Source organism: Erythrolamprus reginae, chromosome 6 (genome assembly GCF_031021105.1).
Source record: "Erythrolamprus reginae isolate rEryReg1 chromosome 6, rEryReg1.hap1, whole genome shotgun sequence".
Taxonomy (NCBI): Eukaryota; Metazoa; Chordata; class Lepidosauria; order Squamata; family Dipsadidae; genus Erythrolamprus; species Erythrolamprus reginae.
This window is the reverse complement of record NC_091955.1, coordinates 1674170-1686628: the sequence shown is the minus strand read 5'-3', so window position 1 is coordinate 1686628 and position 12459 is coordinate 1674170. Positions and strand designations below refer to the sequence as shown.

At 45.3% G+C, this 12459-nt stretch overlaps 1 protein-coding gene across 4 annotated transcripts in view; it reads right to left on the bottom strand.

Moving 5' to 3' along the window:
- The window catches only part of FRMD4A (FERM domain containing 4A), a 263028-nt gene that overhangs the window by 62611 nt on the left and 187958 nt on the right, over nucleotides 1-12459 (bottom strand). For all 4 annotated transcript variants that reach the window (XM_070755051.1, XM_070755049.1, XM_070755050.1 and 1 more), the window contains exons 8-11: nucleotides 5154-5237; nucleotides 3998-4063; nucleotides 2960-3017; nucleotides 1667-1753 (exon numbers count right to left, since the gene is read on the bottom strand). In XM_070755051.1, the coding sequence (XP_070611152.1) occupies nucleotides 1667-1753; nucleotides 2960-3017; nucleotides 3998-4063; nucleotides 5154-5237 (295 nt within the window). The remainder of the gene's footprint in view (nucleotides 1-1666; nucleotides 1754-2959; nucleotides 3018-3997; nucleotides 4064-5153; nucleotides 5238-12459) is intronic.

The window sequence follows — 12459 nt, the reverse complement described above, 5'->3', positions numbered from 1 at the left end:
GGGAAAGGAGAGGAGAGGAAGAGAGAAGGAAAGGGGAGAGGAGAAGAGATGAGAAGAGATGTGAAGAGAAGATAAGAGAGAAGGAAAGGGGAGAGGAGACAAGAAGAGAGAAGGGAAAGGGAGAGGGGAGGAGAAGAGATGAGAAGAGAAGGAAAGGAGAGGGGAGAGGAGGGGAGAGGAGAGAAGGGAAGGGGAAAGGAGAGGAGAGGAGGAGAGAAGGAAAGGGGAGAGGAGAAGAGATGTGAAGAGAAGATAAGAGAGAAGGAAAGGGGAGAGGAGACAAGAAGAGAGAAGGGAAAGGGAGAGGGGAGGAGAAGAGATGAGAAGAGAGGAAAGGAGAGGGGAGAGGAGGGGAGAGGAGAGAAGGGAAGGGGAAAGGAGAGGAGAGGAGGAGAGAAGGAAAGGGGAGAGGAGAAGAGATGAGAAGAGATGTGAAGAGAAGATAAGAGAGAAGGAAAGGGGAGACAAGAAGAGAGAAGGGAAAGGGAGAGGGGAGGAGAAGAGAAGAGAAGGAAAGGAGAGGGGAGAGGAGACAAGAAGAGAGAAGGGAAAGGGAGAGGGGAGGAGAAGAGATGAGAAGAGAAGGAAAGGAGAGGGGAGAGGAGGGGAGAGGAGAGAAGGGAAGGGGAAAGGAGAGGAGAGGAGGAGAGAAGGAAAGGGGAGAGGAGAAGAGATGAGAAGAGATGTGAAGAGAAGAGAAGAGAGAAGGAAAGGGGAGAGGAGACAAGAAGAGAGAAGGGAAAGGGAGAGGGGAGGAGAAGAGATGAGAAGAGAAGGAAAGGAGAGGGGAGAGGAGACGAGAAGAGAGAAGGGAAGGGGAAAGGAGAGGAGAGGAGGAGAGAAGGAAAGGGGAGAGGAGAAGAGATGAGAAGAGATGTGAAGAGAAGATAAGAGAGAAGGAAAGGGGAGAGGACACAAGAAGAGAGAAGGGAAAGGGAGAGGGGAGGAGAAGAGATGAGAAGAGAAGGAAAGGAGAGGGGAGAGGAGGGGAGAGGAGAGAAGGGAAGGGGAAAGGAGAGGAGAGGAGGAGAGAAGGAAAGGGGAGAGGAGAAGAGATGAGAAGAGATGTGAAGAGAAGAGAAGAGAGAAGGAAAGGGGAGAGGAGACAAGAAGAGAGAAGGGAAAGGGAGAGGGGAGGAGAAGAGATGAGAAGGAGAGGGGAGAGGAGGGGAGAGGAGATGGGAGGGAAGGGAAGAGTTGCCTCTTGAGAAAAGCCCCTTTGTAAAAGCTTTGTGCAGTTGGGAAAGACCTCCCTCCTCCACCTTAGATCTCCCTCAACCCGACAGAGAAAGAGCTACTAACAGCAACAGAACAGCTCAGAGTATATAAAAGCAGCTGCAAACCCAGATGCCATCCATCTTTCCTTTTGCTTCCCATCTTCCTAATTTCTTTTATTTCTCCTTTGTCCTGACTGACAGGTTGCAGCAATCAAATCACCATCCTAATTCTGACTCGGTGCCAATGGCATTGCACAATACAAAACTCAACTATTCCATGGGGCCAAAAATATGCAATTTTTTCCCTTGTAATTTCCTTCCCAATAGATTTGAGGACACTGCTGGTTTCTGAAGGATCAGTAACCAGGTTTCAAACGTCCTGCCGTTTCCCCCCAAGGTCTTCAACACTTCTGTAAACCAAGATGTTCCATCGCAGGATGGGCACTTACCTTCCTTGGCTTCACTTTGTCGTGATAGTCATACTGGAAGATGCCTTTGTAGCTGAGTCCCAACCACCACGGGATTCCCTGCTTATCCTAGAAGGATGGGGAGGAACAGAATAAATGACTTCACTGTACTTTTCGGAGTGTAAGACACACTTTCCCCCCCATTAAACGTGGGTGAAAATTGCGGTGTGTGTTATACACCAAATGTTGCTGAAGCCCCGCCCACCTGCTGCCCCCCACACTTTGGCCATTTTTGGCCTCTGTGCATCCCATTTTAGACCTGTTCCAGGCTGTGGGGATTGCCACACCACATCACCATCGATCGCCATGTGGAACTGGCCGAAAACGCGATGCATGGAGCCAAAAATGGTCCACGTGGACGTCAAAAACGCAAAGTGCGGAAGCCAAAAATTGGTCCACGTAGAGGCCAAAAACAGTCCAAGCGGAGGCTGAAAATGCAATGCCTGGAGGCCAAAAATGTTCCAAGCGGAGGTTGATAATGAGACATACTGAGGCCAAAAATGGTCCGTGTGGAGGCCAAAAACGTGACGTGCGGAGATCTAAAATGGTTCATGTGGAGGCCAAAAAGAGGTGGAGATTGGCAGCGATGTGGTGTGGTGATCCTAGGAGCCTGGAACTGGTCTAAAACAGAGGTTGTGGGGGCCAAAAACACAATGCACATTGGTGGCGATGGGCCCTGGCGATCCCTGCAGTCTGGAACAGCTGATTGGCCGTATTCCAGGAGACTGAATCAACCACCAATCAGCTGTTCATGTTGTGATCATGTGCTGAAGCTGAACCAGGCTGTTTGCTGCAAAGAGGCAACCCAGAGGAATCACCAATGGATGCTGGGAGGCAGAGGCAGAATAATTGTTTTCCTCTCGTCCTCACCCAAAACTCGTGTGCATCATATGCTACAAAAAATACAGCAGTTCTTTCACATTTTACTATTTAAACAAGAACAAGGGAGACATTTCCTGACAGTGAGAACAATTAACCAGTGGAACAGCTGGCCTCCAGAAGTTGTCAATGCTACAACACTGAAAGTTTTTAAAGAGGTTGGACAACTATTTACCTTAAATGGTACAGGGCAGTGATACAAGCCACAAAGGGGGTGTGTGTGTGTGCTAGCATTCATGTAGGTGCCCACATCTCTTCCCCCCCATGAGTGTGCACCCCCTCCCACTGCCCCCACCATGCTCTCAGAACAGAACCCCGAATAAATGAAATAATGATAGCAGTTGTGCAAGGTCCACCCAGTCGTGAATTAAACTACATTTTTCAGCAGGCACCCACCTTGACCGCATAATAATGGACTCCGTAGGTTGGAAGGGACTCTACAATGCTCATGTAACTAGAAAAGAAACATAAAAATGTTTATTTATTTATTTATTTATTTATTCATTCATTCATTCATTTATTAGTTCAATTTCTAGGCCACCCTTCTCCTAGAACTCAGGGTGGATAATAATAATAATGAACTCAATCTGTAGAGTCTGGAGGACAGAAGGAAAAGGGGAGACATGATTGAAACATTTAAATATGTGAAACGGTTCAATAAGGTTCAGGAGGGAAGTGTTTTTAATAGGAAAGTGAACCCAAGAACAAGGGGGCCCAATCTGAGGTTAGTTGGGGGAAAGATCAGAAGCAGCGTGAGAAAATATTATTTGACTGAAAGAGTAGTAGATGCTTGGAACAAATGTCTAGCAGACGTGGTTGGTCAATCCACAGTCACTGAATGTAAACCTTCCTGGGATAAACATAGATCCATCCTAAGATAAAATACAGGAAATAGTATAAGGGCAGACTAGGTGGACCATGAGGTCTTTTTCTGCCATCAATCTTCTAGGTTTCTGTTTCTAAAAAAACAAACAAACATTAATTTAACTGAAGGTTGCAGTTGGTTTTAGCTAATGCAATTCTCAATTGCATTAACAGAGGGATACAACCAAGTTCAAGTGAAGGGCTAATGCCGCTCTGTAAAGCCTTGGTAAGACCACACCTGGAGTCCTGCATCCAGCTTTGGTCACCACACTCTAAAAAGGATGTTGAGACTCTGGAAAGAGCGCAGACAAGAGCAACAAGGATGATCAGGAGATGATTGGAGGATAAAACATACGATGGACGGTTGCAGGGACTGGGCCTGGCTAGTTGAATGAAAAGAAGGACCAGGGGGACATGAGAGCATCTTCCAATATTTGAGGAGGGGGTGAAGGTGTTCTCCAAAGCACCCGAAGGAAGAATGGATGGAGATTGACCAAGGAGAGACCATGAGGTGCAGAATTCAAAACGGGCCAAATTTTTCGGTGTCCAGAATTCTCACTTGTAACTTACTTGACAATAGCTTGACCTCTCGTCTGTCCATTCAGCTTCTTGTAATGCTCAATCACTCGATCCTCACTTGAAAAAAAGAGAGGGGGGGGGGAGAAGGGGGGAAAAACAGGATTTTAATTTTTTGTTTGTTTGATTACTTTTCATTTTTAGAACATCAGAATATTTCAACACAGAGCTGCGCCCGTTTTCTTACATTATCTCTACTCAGTCATATGCCTTACATCACTTATTTGCAAAGTTCTAGATTTTCATCCTTCCTTTCATATTGTTTCACAGTCCTTTCTTTCTTTTTTTCTAATCCAGTTGTACCATCTGTTTTATAGGACTTTGAGTTATTTAGTCCTTGGACAGGCTCCGTGGTCATGTACATTTTATCTATAGCTACATTTTCTGGTGGAATTAAGTTGTTTTTCCAATATTGGGCGTATGCAATCCTCGCGGCCTTTAAAATGTGTGTTGTCAAATATTGTCTTTTGGGGGGATATTGTTTCTTCATTATTCCATGTAAAAAAAAAAATGGGGGCAATTTCCATTCCAGACTACTTACGGGACCGTCTTCTGCCTCATACATCCCAATGACCTGTTAGGTCCCACACTGAGTCGGCCTTCTCCAGGTCCCGTTGGCCAGACAATGTCATCTGGTGGGGTTGAGGGGAAGAGCCTTCTCTATGGTGGCCCCGGCCCTCTGGAACGAACTCCCTCCGGAGATACATACCGCCCCCCTCCCTCCTCATCTTTCGTAAAGCTCTGAAGACCCACCTCTGTTGGTGGGCATGGCGGGCCATGAGTGACAAGATTGACCCCGGCCAATGTTGTGAATGAAAGTGGATGATTGTACGAGGGTTTTTAAAATAATTTTTATTAATTTTGTATCTGCCTTTGAAATATCTTGTGCATGCACATGCGCGGAAGCAAAAAATCACCCCAAGTCGCCAAAATTTCACACGCCCGTACATCCGCTCGCAAGATTTCGCTCCCTGCGCATGTGTAGAAGCTAAATCTCCCTCCGACGCATGTGCCCGCCCACTGGTCACTCGGAGGTGCGCGCACAGCTCCGTTTTCACTACCGGAACTCTGTCCCTCCTCGTCCACATAGCAACCCAATCCTGCACCAAGCCGCTGGGAGTAGATCTTACTAAAGAAGCCCAATATTTACCAATAAGCCAGGGACGGGTGCTCCTTAAGTGCTTGGGTCGGAAGCGCCGGCAATTTCTTCAAGTCTGTCCTGACAGTTTCATTGCTGGGAAAAAAGGAAAGAAAGAAATTCAGTTTCTATGCAGAGTAACCCAGAGAGGAATTGAAACATGACTCTTGATGAATGGAATGCTATGAAATGGTTCTTTCGCCATTGCTCTTGCTTTATTTTTCTGAATAAGGAAAGAAGAAGGGGAGGGAAGATGGAAGGGAGGGAAGAGAAGAGAAGATGGAAAAGAAGGTCCACATGTTCTCCAAAACATCTGAAGGCAGGATAAAAAGCAATACATCATCATCATCATCATCATCATTATTATCATTATTATTATTATTATTATTATTATTATTATTATTATTATGTCAGTACAACACAGCAAACAAGATCACTATGCTAGATTTCATATTCCATCCCCAGTTGGGCGCTTCCCAAGCACCTAGGGCTGCGTGATGTAGCGGCGAATTATGTTTGCCCATCCCAGTGAAGTGGCCTTTTGCAATTGACAGATGGAGATGTTGTCAATTCTGATGGTTTTCAAATGTCCGCTGAGATCCTTTGGCCCTGCGCCCAGCGTGCCAAGTACCACTGGGACCACTTTCACTGGCTTATGCCAGAGTCGTTGCAGCTCGATTATTATGGTTATGATTATTATTAATTAGATTTATACGCCATTCCTCTGCGAAGACTTAAAATTAATCAAGGGCAGAAACAAGCTAGAACTGTGGAGAAATTTCCCGATAGTTAGAACCCTGGTGGCGCAATGGTTAGAATGTGGTCTTGCAGGCTTATTTTTGCCCACTGCCATTCCATTTGCCAGTTCGATCCTTGACCGGCTCAATGACGACCCGCTCAACTGTTGGAGCTCAATTACACTGACTCTGTCAAATTGCTTAGAGCGTGTGTGTGTGTGTGTGTGTGTAAAAGCACCGCGAAGCGGTATATAAATCGATGCGTTTTTGCTATTTCTTTTCTTTTTTCTTTGTAGTTTGGTAAATGAATAAAAAAAAAAAAGAGTTCCACACGTTATTCTGTCTTCAGAGTGAGTGGAAAGCTGGTATATGTGCAAGGAAGGAAGGAGAAAGTTTAGCAAGGAAAGTCTCTCTTTCTCTCTCTCTTTCTCTCTCTCTCCAGATTTTTATGACTTCCAGAAACCCTCCAAGGAGCAATTGCTGATCTGAGATCTCCAGCCAAAGTGGCTTTTCTGCCTTGACAAGTCCTTTGTTTGCCCCCCCTCCTCCCCCCCCCCCCGCCAGCCTTGGCCCGCTTGAAGGGTGGGTGGGTGGGTGGGGAAGGCGTTTCCTGTGGGCTTTCCTGAGAAACGTGGCCAAAACACCATTAGAAGGGGGGGAAAGAGAGAAAGAAGAAGAGGAAAATTCCTGGATGGAGAAACTACTGAGATTCTGACTTTTAAAAAAAATATTATTGAGTTATGTACATTATAAACAATTCCAAAGAATGATACAAAACACACATAAGAAAAAAACACACACGCACAAAAGAACACCACTACACAAACATTAAATAACACACTAACATGGAACAAATTATACAATTGGACACAGAGGAGAACCAAGATTAAAGATCAGAAATGACAAGGGAGAAATTACAAATTAATTAAAACTCAGAGAGATATTGGAAAATTAATGGAAATAAAAGGGGAACCATTAATGTAAATACTGAATTGATCGTCATGTATTGTTTCTTTTTTTGTCATATGTTTGTATTGTGTTATATTATATGTTTGTAATTTTTCTTTTTAAATGCGTTTATAAATATTAAAAATAAATAAATAACACACTAATATCAATACAGTATACCCCATGGGCTTCTTTTACGACAACTCATATTAACGAATTAACTGTTACGGTTATATATCTTACATATTTTTCCATTATATTTTTTTCTGCCTTGGTAGTATGTTTCTTGATTATCCAATTACTACAAATATTATCTCCTATCTTATACACATATGCTGATTTTATGAATACATCCATTATTGACACTACTCTCTATATATTGTTAACTTAATATTGTCATTTAGTTTTTTCCCCTCCATTCTAACCACTCATAAAACACATTCCAAATTTCATAATACTCCGAGTCTTCTTGGAATGGAAAGGAATGGAATGGAATAGACTAGAATAGAATAGATTAAGAATACAGTAGAGTAGAGCAGAGGAGAAGAGGAGAGAAGAGGAGAGTTGGAAGGGACCTTGGAGGTCATCTAGTCCAACCCTGATCCTCTACAATTTGAGTCAAGTTGGTTGTCCAATTTCTTCTTGGAAACCTCCAGTGATTCCTCTTTGTGTGTACACAGGAAGACGGGTAAATCAATGACATACAAATACACATACACAAATGTAGAAATGGTGGTAGACTTTAGGAGAAACCCTTCCATCCTTCCACCTCTCACAATACTAGGCAACACAGTATCAACAGTAGAGACCTTCAAATTTCTAGGTTCTATCATATCTCAAGACCTAAAATGGTCACCCAGCATCAAAAACATCATCAAAAAAGCACCACAAAGAATGTTCTTTCTGCGCCAACTCAGGAAGCTCCAACTGTCCAAGGAGCTGCTGATCCAGTTCTGCAGAGGAATCACTGAGTCTGTCATCTGCACCTCTATCACTGTCTGGTTTGGTGCTGCAACCCAACAGGACTGACACAGACTTCAGAGGAGAATCAGAACTGCAGAAAAAACCATGGCTGCCCACCTGCCTTCCATCGAGGACCTGTGGACTGCACAAGTCAAAAAGAGGGCAGGGAAAATATCCACTGACCCCTCACATCCTGGACATAGTTTCAACTCTGACCCTCAAAACGTCACTACAGAGCCCTGCACACCAAGACAACTAGATACAAGAACAATCCCCCCCCCCGAATGTCATCACTCTGCTAAACAAATAATTCCCTCAACATTGCCAACTTCTACTAAGTCTGCACTTGTATTTCTGCTAGTTTTTTCTCATCATCCCTATCACCTATTTCCTCCCACTTAGGACTCTATGACTGTCACTTGTTGCTTGTATCCTAAGATTTTTATTCATATGGATTGTTTCTTCATTGCTTCTTTGACCCCAATGACCATCATTAAGTGTTGGACCTCATGATTCTTGACCAACGTCTCTTTTTCTTTTATGTACACTGAGAGCATCTGCATCAATTGGGGGGCCACTGGGTGACCCAGAATCCTGGACTCGATGGGCTTTGGCCCGATTCAGCATGGCTCTTCTGAGGTTCTTATGCACACCCAAGGTTAATCGAAAAGAATCTGGTAGCTCCTTTTTGGAGGTAACCAATGTTGAAGGCAGAAGCTTGGGTGAACCACAGCTCCCTCCATCCAACGGAGTTAATCTGGCTAAATTAAAATGTAGGCTTTGAAAAGGGGAGCGAGGACAGCTCTGCAGACGGATTCCAAGCCCTTCGTCCATTAGCACCTCTCTGGTGTGTTAAAAAATCCCTGCTGGTTTGTCGGGAGATATGCTGAGACCTTTTGATGTGTGTGTAAGTTTGGCAAACTGCCAGTCTACCACAATTTCCTTCTTTTTAAAAGCAGGAATCTCCTGAATGCACTAATTGGATGTCCGGAGAAATTAAAATGCAGTTCAACCCCCCTGGTGTTTCTTTGTCCTTGTTTTGAGCCAAAGGAAGATCTCTCTTTTTTGGGCAGAAGGCCTCCAAACGCCATAAAAGAGTGGCAGGATTTTTTAAACTGCACGGCGAATATCTGAAAGAATGAATTTTTATTTAATTTTAAGCCACCTTCCCTCCGAGACCCATAGTCTGAGGTTCCATTTTTCTCTCTAAGGATGCCACGTATTTGACTTAAAAGTAGAATCAGCCTATGGCCAAAACGTGGACCTAGGGCTAAAAACGTCCATAAACTTAAACAATAACAATAACGACAGAGTTGGAAGGGACCTTGGAGGTCTTCTAGTCCAACCCCCTGCTTAGGCAGGAAACTCAATTCCATTCTAGACAAAGGGTTATAACAACAACAACAACAACAGAGTTGGAAGGGACCTTGGAGGTCTTCTAGTCCAGTGATTTTCAATCTTTTTCGAGCCGCGGCACATTTTTTACATTTACGAAACTCTGGGGCACATTGAGCGGGGGGGCGGGGGCAGCTAAAAAAAGTTTGGACAAAAAAATTCTCTCTCTCTTCCTCCCTCTTTCTCTCCCTTCCTCTTTCTTTCTCTCTCTCCATCCCACTTTCTATCTCTTCCTTCCTTCCTCTCTTTTTTGCTCTCTTTCTCTCTCCCTCCCTACCTCCCTCTATGTCTTTCTCTCTCTCTCCTTCCCTCCCTCTCTCTCTCTCTGGCTTTCTTACTCTCTCTTGCTCTCTCTCTTGCTCTCTCTCTCTTGTTCTCTTTCTCTCTTGCTTGCTCTTTCTCTCTCTCGCTTTCTCTCTCTCTCTCTCTCGCTCTTTCTCTCTCTTGCTTTCTTTCTCTCTCTCTTGCTTTCTTTCTCTCTCTCTTTCTTTCTTTCTCTCTCCCTTCCTTCCTTTCTCTCTCTGAGCTTCGCGGCACACCTGACCATGTATCACGGCACACTAGTGTGCCGCGGCACACTGGTTGAAAAACACTGTTCTAGTCCAACCCCCTGCTTAGGCAGGAAACCCTACACCACTTCAGAAAAGATGGTTATCTAACATCTGTTTAAAAACTTCCAGTGTTGGAGCATTCACAACTTCTGGAGGCAAGGAGTTCCATAGATTACTTGTTCAAACTGTCAGGGAATGTCTCCTTAGTTCTAAGTTGCTTCTTTACTTGATTATTTTCCACCCATTGCTTCTTGTTCTACACTCAGGTGCTTTTGAGAATAGGTTGACTTCTTCTGAGATACCGGAAGGCTGCTATCATGTCTCCCCTGGTCCTTCTTTTCATTAAACTAGCCATGTCCAGTTCCTGCAACTGTTCTTCATATGTTTTAGCCTCCAGTCCCCTAATCCTCTTTGTTTTTCTTCTCTGCACTCTTTCTAGAGTCTCAACATCCTTTTTGCATCGTGGCAACCAAAACTGAATGCGGTATTCCAAGTGTGGCCTTATACCAGTGATGGGCAACCTTTTGAGCTTGGTGTGTCAAAATTCGCCAAAAAACCAAGCATAAATCGGGTGGTGTATCACCTTGAGAAAAAAAGTTTGGACAAACCCCCCCTCTTTTCCTCCCTTTCGCTCTATTTCTCTCTCTCTCCCTCTTTCTTTCCCCTTCTCTCTCCATCCCTCTTTCTTTCTTCCTTTCTCTCTTTTTTGCTCTTTCTCCCTCCTTTCCTCTTTCTCTCTTTCTTGCTTTCTCTCTCTCTCTCTTTCTCTGTCTCTCTTGCTATCTCTTTTATTCTCTCTTTCTCACTCTCTCTCTCTTGCTTTCCTTCTCTTTCTCTTTTGCTTTCTTTCTCTCTCTCTCTTGCTTTCTTTCTCTCTTTTTCTCTCTTCCTTGCTTTCTTTCTCTCTCTTTCTTTCTCTTTCTCTTGCTTTCCTTCTCTCTTTCTCTCTTGCTTTCTTTCTCTTTCTCTCTCTCTCTCTTCCTCCCTTTCTCTATTTCTTGCTTTCTTTCTCTCCCTTGCTTTCTCTTTCTTGCTTTCTCTCTCTTACTTTCCTTCTCTCTTTTTCTCTCTTTCTTGCTTTCTTTCTCTTTCTTTCTCTCTCTGTTCCTCTCTTTCTTGCTTTCTCTCTCTCTCTTGCTTTCTCTCTCTTTTTCTCTTACTTTCCTTCTCTCTTTCTCTTTTTCTCTCTCTCTTGCTTTCTTTCTCTTTCTCTCTCTATCTTCCTCTCTCACACACACACTCTTTCTCTCTCTCTCCCTTGCTTTCTCTCTCTCTCTCTCTCTTGCCTTCTCTCTCTCTTTCTCTCTTATTCTCTCTCCTCCTTTTTCTCTCTCTCTTTCTCTCTCGTGCACCACGGCAGCAACAGAGAGAGAAAGAGAGAGGGAGAGTGGAGAGAGAGTGGAGGGCGGCTTGCCGGTCCGTGGCCCCCTGGATCAGCGTCCCTGCATGGCCCCAGCGCAGACTCCGCCATCGCCTTCGCCTCCGCCTAAGAGGCAGCAGCCACATTCACCCCTTTGCCCTCCCAGGTGTCCATGGAGCTCAGCGCCTGGCCACGCGCCGCCTCCGCCTCCCGGTAGTGCGCCAGACATCTACCTGAGGAACGGGTGATTGGGCGCCACGAAGGGCGACGCTTGAAGGCCACCATGGCGCCGTTGTTGTCATCACGGCGCAAAGCCAGGCAGTCCTGGATCGCTCGCTTCTCCGGCCAGCAAGCCGGCTGCCAGGGAAAGTGGCGCGATTTTTAAACGTGCGCTTTTCAAATGCGGCGCTTTCCTGGGCAGCCGACTTTGCTGGCTGGAGAAGGGAGCGATTCAGGACTGCGTGGCTTTGCGCCACTTCAAAAATTTCTGCCGGGGGAGGGGGTTCCTAATGGCTGTGTGGGCACACAATGGTCGGCGCCCTCCCACCGGGCCCCAAAAGCTCACGTGCCATCACCGCCAGGGAAGCTCCAGCCGGGCCGGGCTTCTATTCTCGCTCTTCGCATGTCCTTTTTTTTTTTGGTGCTCGGAAATCAACAACGCGGATCCTTTAAGAACCTGCGCTTGCGCTCTGCCGGCTTTTTCCTTCCCGGGCTGGGTGGGGGGGAGGCGAAGGAGGTGCAGGCTTCTCCAAGCAGCAATGAAGGTGAAACAGGAGGGAGGGGTGAGAGTGAGGAGGCTTTTTTTTTTTTGGCTCGCGTCGCGTGCGTTTGGCGCATTCTCTCCGAAAGTTTCTCCGGCGGCCGCGTGTCACTAAAAATGGCTACGCGTGTCAGTGCTGACACGCGTGTCATAGGTTCACCATCACTGCCTTATACCAAGGCCTTTTAAAGTGGTATTAACCCTTCACATGATCTTGATTCTCTCCCTCTGTTGATGCAGCCTTGAACTGTGTTGGCTTTTTGGGCAGCTGCTGCACACGGCTGGCTCCTATTTAAATGGTTGTCCACTAGGACTCCAAGATCCCTCTCACAGTTACTACTAGTGCAATGTATCACCTATACTGTACCTGGGCATTTTGTTTTTTTGCCTAAATGTAGAACCTGTTCTTGTCTTTCGTCTTGTATTTACTGAAAGAGTCGTAGATGCTTGGAACAAACTTCCAGTAGACGTGGTTGGTCAATCCACAGTCACTGAATGTAAACATGCCTGGGATAAACACTGATCCATCCTAAGAGAAAATACAGGAAATAGTATAAGGGCAGACTAGATGGACCAGGAGGTCTTTTTCTGCCGTCAGTCTTCT